This window comes from Typha latifolia, chromosome 3 (genome assembly GCF_019914945.1).
Source record: "Typha latifolia isolate L0001 chromosome 3, TyphaL0001v2, whole genome shotgun sequence".
Lineage (NCBI taxonomy): Eukaryota > Viridiplantae > Streptophyta > Magnoliopsida > Poales > Typhaceae > Typha > Typha latifolia.
This window is the reverse complement of record NC_133088.1, coordinates 5,874,261-5,889,947: the sequence shown is the minus strand read 5'-3', so window position 1 is coordinate 5,889,947 and position 15,687 is coordinate 5,874,261. Positions and strand designations below refer to the sequence as shown.

At 38.1% G+C, this 15,687-nt stretch overlaps 2 protein-coding genes across 2 annotated transcripts; both read left to right on the top strand.

Annotated features, from left to right (window-relative positions):
- The first annotated feature begins 2,808 nt into the window (after positions 1-2,808).
- Positions 2,809-4,481, top strand: LOC140785278 (transcription initiation factor TFIID subunit 9). Its single transcript, XM_073133088.1, has 2 exons — positions 2,809-3,216; positions 3,961-4,481. The coding sequence occupies exons 1-2, from the start codon at positions 2,917-2,919 to the stop codon at positions 4,279-4,281; spliced, it is 621 nt and encodes a 206-aa protein (XP_072989189.1). The 5' UTR covers positions 2,809-2,916; the 3' UTR covers positions 4,282-4,481.
- Positions 4,482-8,379: 3,898 nt separating this feature from the next.
- LOC140783558 (pentatricopeptide repeat-containing protein At3g16610-like) lies at positions 8,380-15,203 on the top strand. Its single transcript, XM_073130467.1, has 3 exons — positions 8,380-8,463; positions 9,941-10,106; positions 12,261-15,203. Exons 1-3 carry the CDS (start codon positions 8,380-8,382, stop codon positions 14,687-14,689), a joined length of 2,679 nt encoding a protein of 892 aa, XP_072986568.1. The 3' UTR covers positions 14,690-15,203.
- The last annotated feature ends 484 nt before the right edge of the window (positions 15,204-15,687 follow it).

Sequence of the window (15,687 nt, the reverse complement as noted above, 5' to 3'; positions counted from 1 at the left end):
AACCCATGTGTTTTTCTAGTTATGGTAGGCCTTAGGCCAATTTTTGGTGGGTTTATTTTAGCTTTGTGCCGGCTAAATAGAGTATTTACCCGCTGATTATCTCTTTAAATTATTAAGTCATTATTTAATTATTTTTAATGCTGGCAACCGTGAGCCTTAATTAATCATTGTTTGTTTTGCTGATAGTAGTGTTTGTTGCATTAATTATTTTTATGAATTAATCTTAATGCAGTAGACTATGGCCTGAGAGTGCCGTTACAAATAACACATATCAGGAACTAGCTCCAATTGGATATGAACTTTTGCTAATTATACTTTTGGGCTAATTCAATTTTATCAAAAGAGTCAGTGGTCCGGGTGTATCTGCATTAATTACCCCTATCGGAGAATTAATACAGATAAATGTATGAAAATGATATTAAATAAGTTGCATTATTTTGATGAAGCTTATTAATTAAATATTGTCTATGTGATTTTTCATAAATTTGATAATAATGATTTGGGCGATAGTTTGAGGAGAATATTTTTTATTACGTTTAATAACACATCAGACTTTGGTATAGCTGTGTCGGCTCTACCTAATTAATAAATGTAGGAATTACGAGATGGACCTACCCAAGCCTGTAGTGAATGTCCATAAGATTATTTAACTAATTAGTTATAGGAATATCATGTTCATGCTTTTTATTTACTTTTCTTATCGAGGTGGACTTGGTACCCTATGAGGATGATCTCGTGGCGTAGTTGTAGCTAGTGTCAAAAAAGCGGTTCAGGTAAGTAAAACTTCTATAATGTAGAAGTAGTGTAGAGAATGAAATATCGTATCTTATGAAATCATCACATCCATGCTATGTGCATACATTTTCCTTATCGTTATTATTGCATGTCATGCATGGTATTATATTTTGCGGTTTGGTAAGATTTCACATATTATGATGTCTTCGCATACTTATTGGACATGATCATGTGTTTAGCATGCAAAATATGATAATGATAGGTGTTGAATTATGCTTGTTGTGTTGGAAAATATCATGCTACTTGCAAAGGTGCACGACCATAAATGGGGTAACTACTGTGTCTCGACAGTACCTGACACCTCCCTAGCCAGGGTTAGGGGCGAGGGATATTTTTATACTTATTTATATTAGGGCCCACACCTGAGATCTTAATATGTTGATCCTAGATAATCTGGCAGCCGTTTCATTGGGCGATGGGCAATTTACTATCGATCGACAAGAGTCATACCATTTAGGGTATTTAAGATAGAGAGAGAAAGAGAATGATGGGATCACGTAGACCTAGCGGTATCCGATGATGCATGGTGAGGGCATCCATGAGCGACGACTCATGATTTTCGTACAGTGGTGTGATAATGTAAAGCCGAGAGCTCAGATGGTAGTATCGATGTGCGATACTAACCTTGGTGATGGGCTTACGATTGATGTCTTTAGTCTGTGGTGGCAGACAATCGATCATGCTGTTCGCCGAGTGACAAGCTAGTGATTCTACCGCTAGGGTCTACTCTTCCTTGGGGGTATGTGCGTGGTCGGGTGTGAGGATTGATGTAGCCTACGGGCGTAGCTCTACATGAGCTTATGTTACAGACTTGGTAGTCTGAGATGATGCATATTTGTGGTGTGGTGTTGACATAGCCTATGGGCGGAGCTCAGTGTGAGCTCAAGTTGAGGATTTGATAGTTCATACTGATGCATTGGTTTGATCATGATGCGTATATTTATATTTACTCATTGTTGCATCATTCATTGCACCACTTTTAGACTATAAAAGTAAAAACTTGCTGGGCTTTATGCTCACCGCCTTCCGGTGGAAATATTTTCAGATTAATAGATGAGCCGGAGTTCGTGGCGGAGTTGGCGAAGAAATAGCATTAATTTCTCTTATTTATTTGCTCTTGTAATCTAAGCTAAATGGCTTGTAGCTTTTGCGTCGGTTTTGTCTTATTTTGTTATGAATATTTATTTTAGGCTTATTGTAGCCTTAGTGTTATAGCTTTTTGTGTATATTATTTATGAAAATGTAGGCTTTTCACTTATATATTGTGTTGAAACATTGACTACCAGGTCACGTGGGTTCTACCCACGTGAGAGACATGTGTTTGGTGGCGGGTGTTATACGGTTAGCCACTTATCTCATCATCCTAGCCTCGCCAGGTGTAAGGTTAAAATCCCTACTCCCCACTTTTCTCGTCATCATGGCTGGTTGTCGATTCCTTGGACAGATCTCCTTCACCCTTGCATCTAAAGATTCGGTGCTTAGAGATGCTCTCAGCTTCCTCAGCCGGAAGCAATTGCCTCCTCTAATCATCGAAATTGATTCCCTCTTCTTGGTCAAGATAATGAATGATGTGCACCAAACTCCTTGGAATGTGATGCACCTCACTAACGACTGCAAGCTATTTTGTAATAGATTTAGCTTTATCAAAATTAACTGTACACCTTGAAGCAAACAAGCTAGCAAATTGACTTGCAAACTCATATAGACATAATTTTTGAATGTACTTGGGAATGAGGCTTTTTTGACCCACTGCTACCACTTTTTGCCACCAATATCGGTGGCGCCTACTATAATGGTGGCGATTATGTAATCTCAAAGTTCATCTTTTTTTAGAAAGAAGTTTTCAGGAGACTGACATATTCTATTTCGCCCCAACATTTTGGTGCAGAATAATGTTGAACCATGTAGACATGTTTAATACTTGTCTTTCTCTTGGAGAATTTAGGCACTTAATTACACCACTAATGAGAATAGTAGTTTAAAACGAGGTGTTACTTATAAAATCACTAAATGTAGGGTGTTATTTGAACTTTGACTATTAGGGGCCCTAAAATATTTTGGCCGGCCGGAACCTGACACGGCCCAATATCGCAGAAGAGCCCTCAAGAGAGAGAAAGAGAGATGGACGCCGACGGAGGCGGAGGCGGAGCAGTAGGAGTCGGAAGGGAGGAGTCACCGGAGCCTCGAGACGCGCGAGTGGTAAAGGAGCTACTGCGATCCATGGGCATCGGAGAGGGCGAGTACGAGCCCCGAGTAGTCCACCAGTTCCTTGAGCTTGGATACCGCTATGTCGTAGACGTGCTCTCCGACGCCCAAATTTACGCTGAGCACGCTGGAAAACCCAACGTCGACTCCGACGACGTCCGCCTTGCCATCCAATCCAAGGTCAACTTCTCCTTCTCCCAGCCGCCGCCGCGAGAGGTAGGGTTTGTTGTTACTATTACCAATAATTTACCTTTCTACTTCTTGTTCGTTGTGATATCTACTAGATTGGAGTTCTCAGATAGGCCATTTATCTGGGTACGAGTCAAAATAGCATCTTTTGGGTTTATTGGGGTGTAAATTTGTGGAATTTTGCCTTCCCACCTTAAAGTTAGGGTTTTGGGTGCTGCTATTTGGCCCCTTTGCTTACAAGGCAAAGATAACATGCTATTGCACCATTTTTCGCAATTTTGATGCAAGCCCTTGTTATTGTTTCGCTTTTTCTTCTTAACCTTCAGCAGTTTCTTGGATTAAAAAGTAACATCTTGATAAATTTCTGGGCTTTAAATTTGTATGATTATTTATAACAAGGTGAAACTTTATGAACTTGTCTGTCTGTACTTGAATCTGGGCACCACCCTTAATTTCATGCCCCTTATTTTTCCCGACAAACCTATTACACTAAGACCCTTTTATCTCTTATAATGACACATGCTTATGTTGCTCCTGCTGATGGTTAGCCCCAGAATTCTAAAGCTTCTCATAGATTATTTGAGTTGATCCTCTACATTATGGCCTCTAGCTTTGTGAACCCATTACTCAGAGATTTTGTTTGCAACATAAGGGACATCGAGTAGCCCAATATCTTTAGCTATTGAATCTTTTAGTTGTAATCATTCACCTTGCAAGAGAACTTTTGCTGCAAGGCCAGGTATCAATGTGATCTATCTATAAACTTGCCAGGTTCTTCTTGAGCTGGCAAGGAGTAGAAACAAAATCCCATTGCCAAAGTCCATTACACCACCAGGAGCAATTCCATTACCACCTGAACAGGATACACTAATCAGCCCCAACTACCAGCTCCTTATTCCGAGGAAGCAGCCTTCTCAAGTTGAGGAGAGAGAGGAAGAGGAAGATGGCGCTGCTAATCCAAACCCTAATCCGAATCGTAATTACTTACCAGAGCAGAGAAATAGCAGTGATCAACAAACCCAACAGCAAACTCCCCAGAGGGTATCCTTCCAACTAGCTGCAGCAGCAACAGCAGCAAAACGTCCAAGATAATGAGGGTAGAATGACAATTAGTTGAGCTAACTGTTATCCTTTGATATGGAATTAATCATCACAGTAGTTCTCTTGGATGTACTAAGTTACATTGTGTTTCCACTTCTCTCCCAAAAGAGAGAAAAGAAAAAGTGTTCTACATTGTGTTTCCACTTCTCTCCCAAAAGAGAGAAAAGAAAAAGTGTTCTACATTGTGTTAACTTCATCATTGTTTGAATCTGGCTAATTTATCTCCTTTTGGATGTTCCAAGTTTGCCATCGTGCTTAGAAAACTGTTATTTTGCAGGATATCTCAATGCAGTCTTTAAAATGCAAAAATCATTTAGAAATTCTAAGGATTTGTTTTTTTTTTAATAAGAAAGGAAATTGTATTAGCAAAATAGACACAAAAGAAGGTTAAATATCAAAAATGATGCCTAATGTATTCCTATACAGTGAAAGATCTCAAGCAGAGGGGGTAGAATCAACCCAAATAGGAGAAAAGTCTTGGTCCCTCTTAAAGTTGGCAAGCCAGACTAAATTAATGGGAATCAAAGGCTGAAATAAAACAAGAGATATCCAATATATTGTTCTAAGTGCAATCTGGATAAGGTTTAGATCCAAGCTTTGAGGGGAGCCTTCTTGAGAGCTTCGGCTTCCTCCTGCAGTGATTCAGAGGTAGAAAAGTGACAGACAGTCTGATCTCTAAAGCAGTCTGCTCGGAGAAGCATTCATCGACATTAACGTTGATAAAGTGAACATCAGGAGGCTGCCACTTAGCCAGGCGAGTTGAGCAAGTAGGGGGTTTTGTAGTTTTTTTTTTCTTCTATTGGCCTCGAAATACTCGAGGTCCAGGGCCAATGTTTTGAAACCTAAATATTGTTCCATAGCTCCCAAAAGATCCCTAGTCATTTGGCAAGTGATCAATACGTGGACAAAGACAAAGATATACTGCACATTTAGTCATTAGTAAGGAGCTAGTTCCAAATAGTTTTCCAGAAGAATGTTTATATTTTAGGAGCAAGTGGCAACTTCCATAACATTGGCCCCCCATCACGATGAGGACCAAATCCATTACGAAATTATTAATAGAAGAGATAGTGAGGATACCAAGCGGGCTAGAGCCTAGAGGACCAACTCCAAGAGCCCTCAATCAGATAAAGAGGTAGAGGCCTGGTAGACTTTGCCAAAGTAGGCATTATTATATGTTTTTAGCTCTGGCCGTAAGAAGATGCCACATATTACAGTTACCATACTTGTGATTTATGAGCTTGACCCACATCTTGTGAGGAGAAGTAAACAAATTCATAGCTTTGGAGCGAATTAGCCCAATGCGGATCCCATAAATTTCTAGTACCTAAGCCACCCTAGTTAGGACACCTATGATAAATATTTTAATTAATCAAATGGAACATCGAAGCACTATCACACTTGCCCCACTGGAAGGAGCGAGCATACTTATCCACTTTGGCAATAGTAGACAAAGGAATTGAAGAATAATCCTACACATAAGAGGGGAGAGCTAATATGGTATGCTTAATAAGAGCAGTTATCTCAGCTTGAATGGTGGTTTTCTTTCACTCATCTAACTTCCCTTTGAACCTCGCAAGGAGGAAATCAAGATGTCTAACCTTAATTTTGGAAGGTTGAATTTGAATATCCAGATAAATACATAGATAAGTGCCCTAATGGATTTTGAGGCAACCCGCTAAAGAGATCCATAAGTTAGAACTAGCTCAATTAGGAAGATAAAATACATGCATACTCTTGTTGACAAGTTGATTGGTAAGTAACCAATATTTATCTAAGACAAAATTTAACAGACTAGAATTAATAGCATTTGCCTTCATAAAAATTAGAATATCATTAGCAAACATAAGACGCCAAATGTAATCATTTTCAGCAATTTTAAACTCATCAAACATACAATTATTAATTTCAACATTAAACATAAGAGAAAGACGATAAAGGATCTCCTTGATAGATCACCACAGTATCTATGAACCTAATGAGAAGCCTAACTATTAAATGAAAAAAACAAAAGAAGGGGATTTAATGTGAGCTTTAATATGGGACAACCACTTATCACAGAATACCTATATTTTCATAATCTCTTAGATAGCTTTCCAACTGAGCTTATCATAAATTTTCTTTATATCAAATTTAATAACAAAATAAGAATCTAAATGATTATCTTACTATAGAAAAACAATCTCTTGAACAATAATAGTATTGTCCATTATAGACCACTCGCCGTGAAGACGGGGCCGCTCAGGGTTCACCAAAAGTAAAACAACCTTCATCCACTTAACCAATTTTTTTTTTTTTTGTTTTTGCAAGAAGCATATATAAATATGGCACAAAAAAATATGCCTAAATTCATTAACTTATGAAGGTTAGAGATATTAGGGATAAGAGCAACATGTGTCTGACCCCACTAAAATTGATGGGAGAAGGATATAGTAAGACTTTAGGGATAAAAAGTTTCAACTATACTTTTACCCACAATATTCCAATATGACCAAAAGAATTCAATGTGATAACTGTTCGGCTGAGATACTTTGCCCAAAGGCATAGACCAAAGAATGTCATGAATCAACTGATGGGAGAAGGATTTGGTAAGATCATCATTTTTACTATGTCAAGAGAAAGTAAGCAAGGTCAGTCATCATTACAATCACTCATATTATCTATATATCAAATCTTAGCATAAAGACCAAGTAAAGCGATTAATAATATCCTTCTTGTTATCAACAACATGATCATGATCATCTAATAAACTTAGAATAAGATTTCCTCCTAATCAAAGTAGCAGCCTTAAAATACTATTTGATTCATATCCGATCCTTTTCACCCTTAGCCTTCCCTATTTTTATCGTGATAACATAAATCTCTCTTAGTTTATACATTTATATGTAAATTAGCAAAATCTAATTTGAGGGGGGCATTACTATATCAGACACCAAAAATTATTATGAATGTAAATGGGGTAGTAGACTGTGCTACCTATTTTGTTAGATCGTCTATTCTTTTGAATTTAGGGGATGATCCTACTTTATTACCCTCTGAAGGCAAGTTTAGTTTATAGCTGTGCTACTAGCTCTCTTTATTCAAAGCCAAAAAAGGGTTTTAGAGCTAGGGCAAATTTTGGCAATGTTGGTGTTGTTTAGTAGTCTTAGTTTTGCTCACCATTTCAATAGTGATTTCTTGTTTTTATTCACCATTTTCTTGTTTTGGTAGGTACTACTATTATTTTGTTCTGGCAGTGAATTGCATAATCTCCAATTTGCCAATTCGTGCCCATTTGCAGCAAGGGGGATCTTAAATGGGTGGGTTAGGATAAAGAATGACATATGAGTTTTCTTATTCATATATAGATAAGATTCAACATGTTTTTGCTTCATATTCGTATTTGTTTAAGATCTGATCTTTATTCGATTTATATTCGTATATGTTTAGTTTTGATATAATCTTAAAGATTGCTATAAATCTAATATTTAAATTGGGAGCAGAAACATGAATCAGAATATGATTTGACTATGCATGTTTTTTACCCCTAGCCTTTCCCTTTTTATTTCCTATTATACCCTCCTAGCCCTCTCTTTTTTATGTTTTGTTGATAATGTAAATCTCTCTCATGGTTTATATATATATATATAAATATAATTTAGCAAAATCTAATATGAGGGGCGTTATGCATCAGACAAGTAAAACTAATATCCTCAACATTATTATTCCAAAAAAACAAAACCAAAGATCAAAAGAGGTATATCTATTAAAAGTATCAAATTAAGAGAGTAAACACATGCAAAAGATAAAGAAAAATAAGAAACATGATTTTTTAGCCAACCAAGGGATGCCAACTGCTAAGTATCTAGGCTCTATAAAATTTCCTACATCCAAAGCTGCACATGATCTTTTCCCTATAATCACCGGTCATAGAATCCTAGCCTCCTAGGTAGGCGTGAAAATATTGAAAACTTATGTTTAAGCTATTGAACATAATGAAGTAGGGGAATCTTGACCCTTGGGACACAAACATTCAGTCGTCGGCTTCTTGGGGTTTGGTGTGTAATCAAGCTAGTAGCAATGCACCTTAAAAATGATACCACCTAGACAATGGGGAGGCGGATTCAGGAAGAAGGGATAGACCTTACTTTCGTCAATGATACCTTCCTTTTAGGAGACCCAAACATGGTGGATGTGTGGATCTGGTGGCCACACCCCACAAGTGAGCCTACAACCAAAACCATGCATGCATACCTTCAGCACCCGCACCCGAAGAGAAAACATAGGAGGGGTGGAGCAAACTTTGGCGCCTAGTAGCATCACCGAGAGTCATCACCTTCTGTTGGAAGCTGTTCTGGAGTAACTAAGTAAGCTACCAACGAAAGACTATCTACGCTACTATAACATTGTCGTTAAGGGAACTGTATGTTGTGCGGGATGTACCCTAAGACGATGATTCACTTATTCTATACCTGCAGCTACAGTGTCGTGGTTTACAAGGAGCTTAGACCTACACATGAAAGCATGTAAGGCAATCTCGATAACAATTGGATCCTAGCTAGCTGGAACCAAAACTCAAACCAGGATGGAAAAATCAATGCAATGATAACTATCATGCTGTGGTATATTTTGAAGCAAAGGAGCAAAGTTGTGTTTGAAGGGACAGCTGATTTACCTAGAATAGTAGTACGGTTGACCACATCATAGTGGCAGAACTACATGGAGGAGGATAAAGGAAAGTTAGAATTAAAAGCCACTAGTAGGCGAGACACCAAGCGGAGGACACCAAAATTTAGGTCGATCAAAATAAATGTAGATGGGTTGTATGTGAAGGGAACCAACTATGGGTAGTAGGTGGAGTCGTTCAAAACGTCAAACGAGAGTTGGTGCAAGCGGTTTGAGAGCCAGCTAAGAGTGAGTCACCTTTGCAAATGAAACTAGATTGCATCAAACTTGGATTGAGGATGGTGTCAAAAGAGAATTAGTTGGTAGTCGAATCAGACTATTCAGAGACAATTAAATTAATGAAGAATGAAGAAGTAAGCCTATGGAGGGTAAGAAACTTAGTTGCTGAATGCCGAAGGATAGCACTTGAATTCATAGACATTCAATTCTCACATGTATGTAGGGAGTGTAATCGATCGATTGATTAGGCAGTTCGTTGAGGTTGAGTGTCCACGAACACTTATGCTATTAAGTTTAATAGTCCTAAAGACTCAGAATTTAGTAATCTTATTTTTCTTAATGCGTTGCGTCATCCATTTGGATAAGATAAAAAAGCTAAATATAGCTCCATTGATTAAAAAAAGTAAGGATGAAAATATATTGGATTAACTCTAACTCAAGACACTTTTCCTTCACTTTATATCACATAAAAGATTATTACTATATCTATATTATAAAATATATAATTATTTCTAAACTAAAGATTGAAAATAATAAAGGTAAATTCCTAGAATTCACATTCGTTTGTTTGAGCGGAGGGAGATTGTCACATATCCCTATAATAAACTAAGCCTTCACTTTAGCCGTTCCTCCTATTTCCCTCTTCACTGTCTCCCTCCCACCACCATTCCATCTTCTCCCGCTCCATCGCTCGCTGCGTTCGTCACCTCCGATAACCACCCATGCCTCACCCTCTGCCCACCGCAGCCACGATACCGAGCTCTAGTATCTTCGACGTCGGCGCTACTCTCCGCCTCCGAAGCCTTCCTCCGTCGTTGATCTCTACCTACGGTTTGATTCTCCTCAGTTTCTCCGCCGTCCTCCTCTTCTTCTCCCACTGCCAGATAGCCGAAGTCGATCGCCTTTGCTTCTCCACCGACGAGCATTTTCAGGTACTAATTCACTTACTTCGATCTGCCCCTCTTCTCCTAGTTATTGTTGAAGTGGTCCACTGAGTACTAGGGTTAGCATCAATGTGGTCTTATTGGTGTTTCTTTTGTTATGATCTAGTTTACTCTTCATTTGAGTGAGTAGTTAATCTTGCCTAATTTGATTTCAGAATTATTGACTTCAGAGATCACTGCAGGTTTAAGATTTTCTCATTTATTTTGTGGATCCTTTTCAACAATGAGTTATGCGGTTGAACAAGGAATGTCGATTGCATTTGGTTTGAAAAGGATAACAGAATGCATCTTCTTGGCCAAATAATGAACTGGGCCATGAGTTATTGATATTGCACTTTTCTATTATAGTATCTGCAACCGTTGCTAACTAGGATAAAAGTTATCCTTTTCTTTAGCAAAATATATACTGAACTCTGGTTTTGCATTTTTATATATCTTCTGGTGTCAGAAGAGCACTGTGGGATTCATTTGGCTATGATTATCATGGTTGTGTGAAGCCCACCTCTAAATATGCAGGTCTTTTTTCCTTTTCTGCTATATTTTCTGTGAGAAATCTGTTATGTATTTGTGGAATGGACATAAAACAGTGTTAAAATGATATGTATCATGTTTCTCTATACTCAAGTTAACACAAATCTCTTATTTTTGGTAAATATAAACTTTCATAGTATATAATTTACTAAAATAGATCACAACCCTAACATTTATTCTCTTGTATCTTAAGGTAGTAAGGTGCCAAAGAGAGCTTCCATGAAGTCTTCATCATCCCTGTGATTATTAAAATAATATCAATTAGTACGTGAGTAACATCAATTAGTGCATGATTAACGGTTTTTTCTCATTTTGGTACGGATTTCTAAGCTGAGAGGAGTTGGTAATACAAATTTTCTACTGTTTTGTTCTATTTCATAGTTCTGTTTAACTGCAGTTAATCTTATTTTCCTTTTAATAGCACACTTGCATAATCCTCTTGTATTATATGATTTTTAACCTGCAAATATAGCCAATTAGCATGCTCTTTTCAAAGGAAGCAAAAGGTTAAGAATTTTTTTTATGCATATTAAAAAGTTCTTTGATTGACTATTATTTTTATGTTTTCAATTATATCATGTCTCTTTTGTTTCAATCAACATCTAATTTATATTTAAATATCCGATCTATACCCGTATCTATTTAAAACTCAATCCATATCCAATTAGTTAGGATATGGTTTTAAATTTTATTATCCGTCTAAAATTTGTATCAGAATTTGTATTCAGAGGAAAAATATGGATTCGAATATTGGTTGACCGCTATCCTATCCGTATCCAATCCATTTTCAGCGCTAATCCTAGGAATCCTCTATTGGGCCTCCTCCGTCTAGGTCAAAGTGAACACAAATGGATCGATCTCTAAGGATGGCTAGTAAGGTGGGGCTAGTGTCACCCTAAAGAAGAATGATGGAGCCTTGCTTGCTATAGCTTAGGAACCCACCCACTCTAGGTTGGTCCTACAGGTAAAGACATGGGTTGTCAGACTGGGGATTCTTTTTAGCAAAAGATCATGCCAAGGTGGTTATAGAGGTTGATTCTCTTGAGCTTATTAGAATCCCGAGGGAACATTCTGGCCCTTGGTTAAGATATTTTATAGATGAAATTCTCAGTCTTCTTATTTTGAGATAGTAATTTTCTCTCACGTTTTTATATAATGTAACCGTGCTGCAGATTGGGCAGCTAATAAGGCAAGGTTGTCTCTTAATGTGTAGTTTTGGGGAAAGACAGCCAAACCCCATTTATCTACTTCATCTTGTATATTTTGACATTTTGGCCAGTTCAATTGGCCAAGGTGTCCAAAAAAAGAAAGAGTCCTCTACTGTCGTCGTCCCTGGAGCCGAAGTACCACTCTATTTCACCACCTCCAAAGACAGCAGCGGAGGTGGTGTCGCTTATCCTGTACCTCCACATTTCTCACCTCCTAGGTTAGGGGAACCTCTGTGGAGAGTGCTGTTGAGTCGTCTTCGGCGGCCACCACCACTGCATCCGGTAATAGGGACCCGTTTTTGGTCATAACCTTCAAAAGTTTGGATTTTGATTCTCGAAGTTTCATTATTCTTTCCTTTCTTCCATTAATTTATATTAATAGAAGGTGTCTTTTTTTCTGCAGTTGGACACAAAAGATATTTTTTTTGTTGCGGTTGCCAAGGCCTAAGAAAGCTGGCTATTCATCCGATTTGGTTACGGTTGTCAACCCAAAAGGTGCTTCCTTGGGCACCCATTACATGTCACCTAAGGAAGCTATCTGGATTTGTCGAGGAGCAGTCCGATTCAAAAGCACTCTTTACTGCGGAAAGTTTCAACTTATGCTTGCAAAGTTGTACAGATATCAGATCCCTAAGAGAGCTCCATGCTTGCATTTTAACCCAGGGTCTTGGAGATAGCATCTATCTTGGATCAAAGCTAGTTAATTATTATGCTAATTTTGGTGCTTTACCTGAATCCAGATTGGTATTTGGTAAGATCATTAATAGAAATCTTTCTCTATGGAATTCAGCCATTGTTGGGTATTTTAGGGCCAATTTTGCTGATGAAGCTCTTTGGTTGTACACAAGATTAAAGTTGGAAAGGATTGGTTTTGATAGTTCAACTGTTACGTTCTGTTTGAAGAGTTGCATTAAGCTAAGGAATATACATTTTGGGAAAGGCTTACATGTAGACTCTTTGAAGGTTAGTCTAAGTAAAGATAATTTTGTTGGTTCTTCTCTTGTGGGATTGTACTCCAGACTTGGAAGCATTAATGATGCACAAAAGGCATTTGAAGAGATTTTGGATAAGGACATAGTTTCGTATACTGCAATGGTTACTGGTTATGCACAATATTCTGATGCCTTTGCGAGGATGGCATTTGAAACCACTAGTGATATGCAAAGGAAAGGGTTGGGTGCTAACCGCGTGACATTAGTGAGCTTGCTTCAGGCAGCAGGGAATTTGGAAGCTCTAAGAGAGGGTCAGTCAATCCATTGCTACTCAATTAGGAGAGGAATTGACATTTTGGATGAAGTTCTTCAGACGAGTATTGTTGACATGTATGCTAGATGTGGTGCCAAGGATTTAGCAGCTTCCATGTTAAAGCAGACACGAGGAACTGTTGCTTCGTGGAATGCCATGATTGCTGGTCTTGTTCACTGTGGACAGAGTTCTGTTGCTATCAAATATTTCTCTCTTATGCAACAAGAAGTGAACATTTTTCCCGATTCAGTAACCCTTGCAAATTTTCTTTCAGCTTGTTCTGATCTGCCTTGTGCTCACTATGTTACAAGCATCCATGGTTACCTAGTTAGAAGAAACATTCCTCTCGATGTAGTTTTGACAACTACTCTTATTGAAATGTACTCCAAATGCAACAAAAGTAAGAGATCAAGACAACTATTCGATCAGCTGACAATCAGAGATATAGTCTTGTATAACGTAATGATTTCCAGTTACCTCCAAAATGGCCTAGCTGATGAGGCCATCAAATTGCTCGTTAAAATGGCCATAACAGGTGTTGCACCAAACTCCATAACTCTTCTTAGTCTACTCTCAGCATTTGCTAACCTAACAGACATAAGAAAAGGTAGGTTTGCCCATGGTCTTGTGATAAGAGGTGGCTTCCAATCAAATGTGGATATTTCCAATCAGATCATCCACATGTATGCAACATGTGGGAAACTTGATACGGCAAGAACAATTTTCAACTCGATTACAGAGAAAGACTTAGTGTCATGGACAACTATGATGATGGGATGCGTAACTTCTGGTCATGCTGATGAGGCACTTGTAGTGTATCAGCTAATGCAGCAAGCAGGAAAGAGGGCTGATTCAGTGACTATTACGACCTTACTCCAGGCACTTTCTCAGCTTGGATGTCTAGAACTAGTGAAGGAAGTTCACAGCTACATCTACCGAACATTGTCGGAAAATGATTCAGCTACCATGAATTGTGTAATAATGACCTATGCAAGGTGTGGAAGATTAGATTTGTCAGAAGTTGTATTCAGTAGCATGGGAGAAAAACTATTAGCCACTTGGAACACAATGATTGCCGCCTATGGGGTACATGGATGCTCTAATAGGGTGCTGGAGATGTTTAAACAATTGCAAAAGGAAAATCTGAAGCCTGATGAGTTGACATTCAGTTCAGTGCTTTCTGCTTGCAGCCATGCTGGACTAGTTGAGGATGGTTTGCAGATCTTCCATTCCATGAGTAGTGAATATTCAATTGCTCCACGGGAGGAGCACTATGGTTGTATTGTTGATTTATTGGGGCGAGCAGGCCACTTAGAAGAAGCATACAACTTTGTGAAATGCTCTCCATTGAACAACAAAGCTAATGCACTCTGTGCTCTACTCGCTGCTTGCGGAACTCACAGAAATGCAGAACTTGGAGAGGTCATCGGGAGGCAACTCCAAGAGTTAGAACCTCAGAATTCAGGTACATATGCACTGGCTTCCAATGTATATGCTCAAGGAGGTAAGTGGAGTGAAGCTGCTGATCTTAGAATTGTAGCTAAACAGAGAGGATTGAGAAAATTGCCTGGTTATAGCTTGGTTTAATCAGATGAGGATTGCTGGCAGATATCGTTCATGATAATTATTCTATTTGAGATTTGGAAGAAAAGATTCAGATAGGAAAGGACACTGTAAATTATACTAACGAAAAATCTAGATTAATATCCTATCATCTGTTGGTTTTTGAAGACAATGACAGTGAGTAGTATAGAAATCCAAGAACTGCAAAGAAAATGAATGAAGATGTTTGCCTCCTACTCAATAACATGGTTCAATCTCTCATTGAAGCAGGCAGATGACATTCTTCAGCTTATTATGGATCTTCTTAGACCTAAAGAATGCAAGATTGGGTTGCACTTGAGAATTTTTTTTCACTTAGCCTGTTTGATAGGAGAAGAAGGATAAATTTGTTTAATTTAGTTTCTCTGTTAGCAAATTGGTATTTATGTCATTCGAGTATGCTTACAGAGTGTCTGTCATATGTAATGAAAACATTAAATATGCTTGCTTCTTCTTCAGTAATAAAAGTTTAATGAATTCAGCCTTGCCTGTTACAGAATTCTTCAAGGTTCCGTGAATGTGTTGGTTGATGTGATCATGTTACTACTAAATCTTTAATCTCGTTCAAGTTCAATAAATTCTATGGTGTGTTGCTGAAATGCTATTGGATTTCTACTACTTTTGTGAGTGAAGATTGAATCCTCTTGGATTGACTTCAGAAATCTGCAAGCTGATCTGGCAGCACATGGTTGGAACTTATCCAAATTTCCACCTGCTTAACTAAGGATTAGATATGGTGTCTAATATTGTTATGACTAAGATGTCCTACCTGGAAGAATTAGGATTGCATACGTGCTTAACTAACATTCACTAATCTTCCCATATATCATTCCCGGCCTTACACGTGTATCTCCATCCAATGAGAGAATACATAAGAATAAGAATGCTTTTGTCTAGTTTACTTGATAAAATCTTAATTAAATTCTATCTTCTGTATTAATTTTTAATTGCTTCCATTACTTGGTCAATCCAACAGTTTTAGA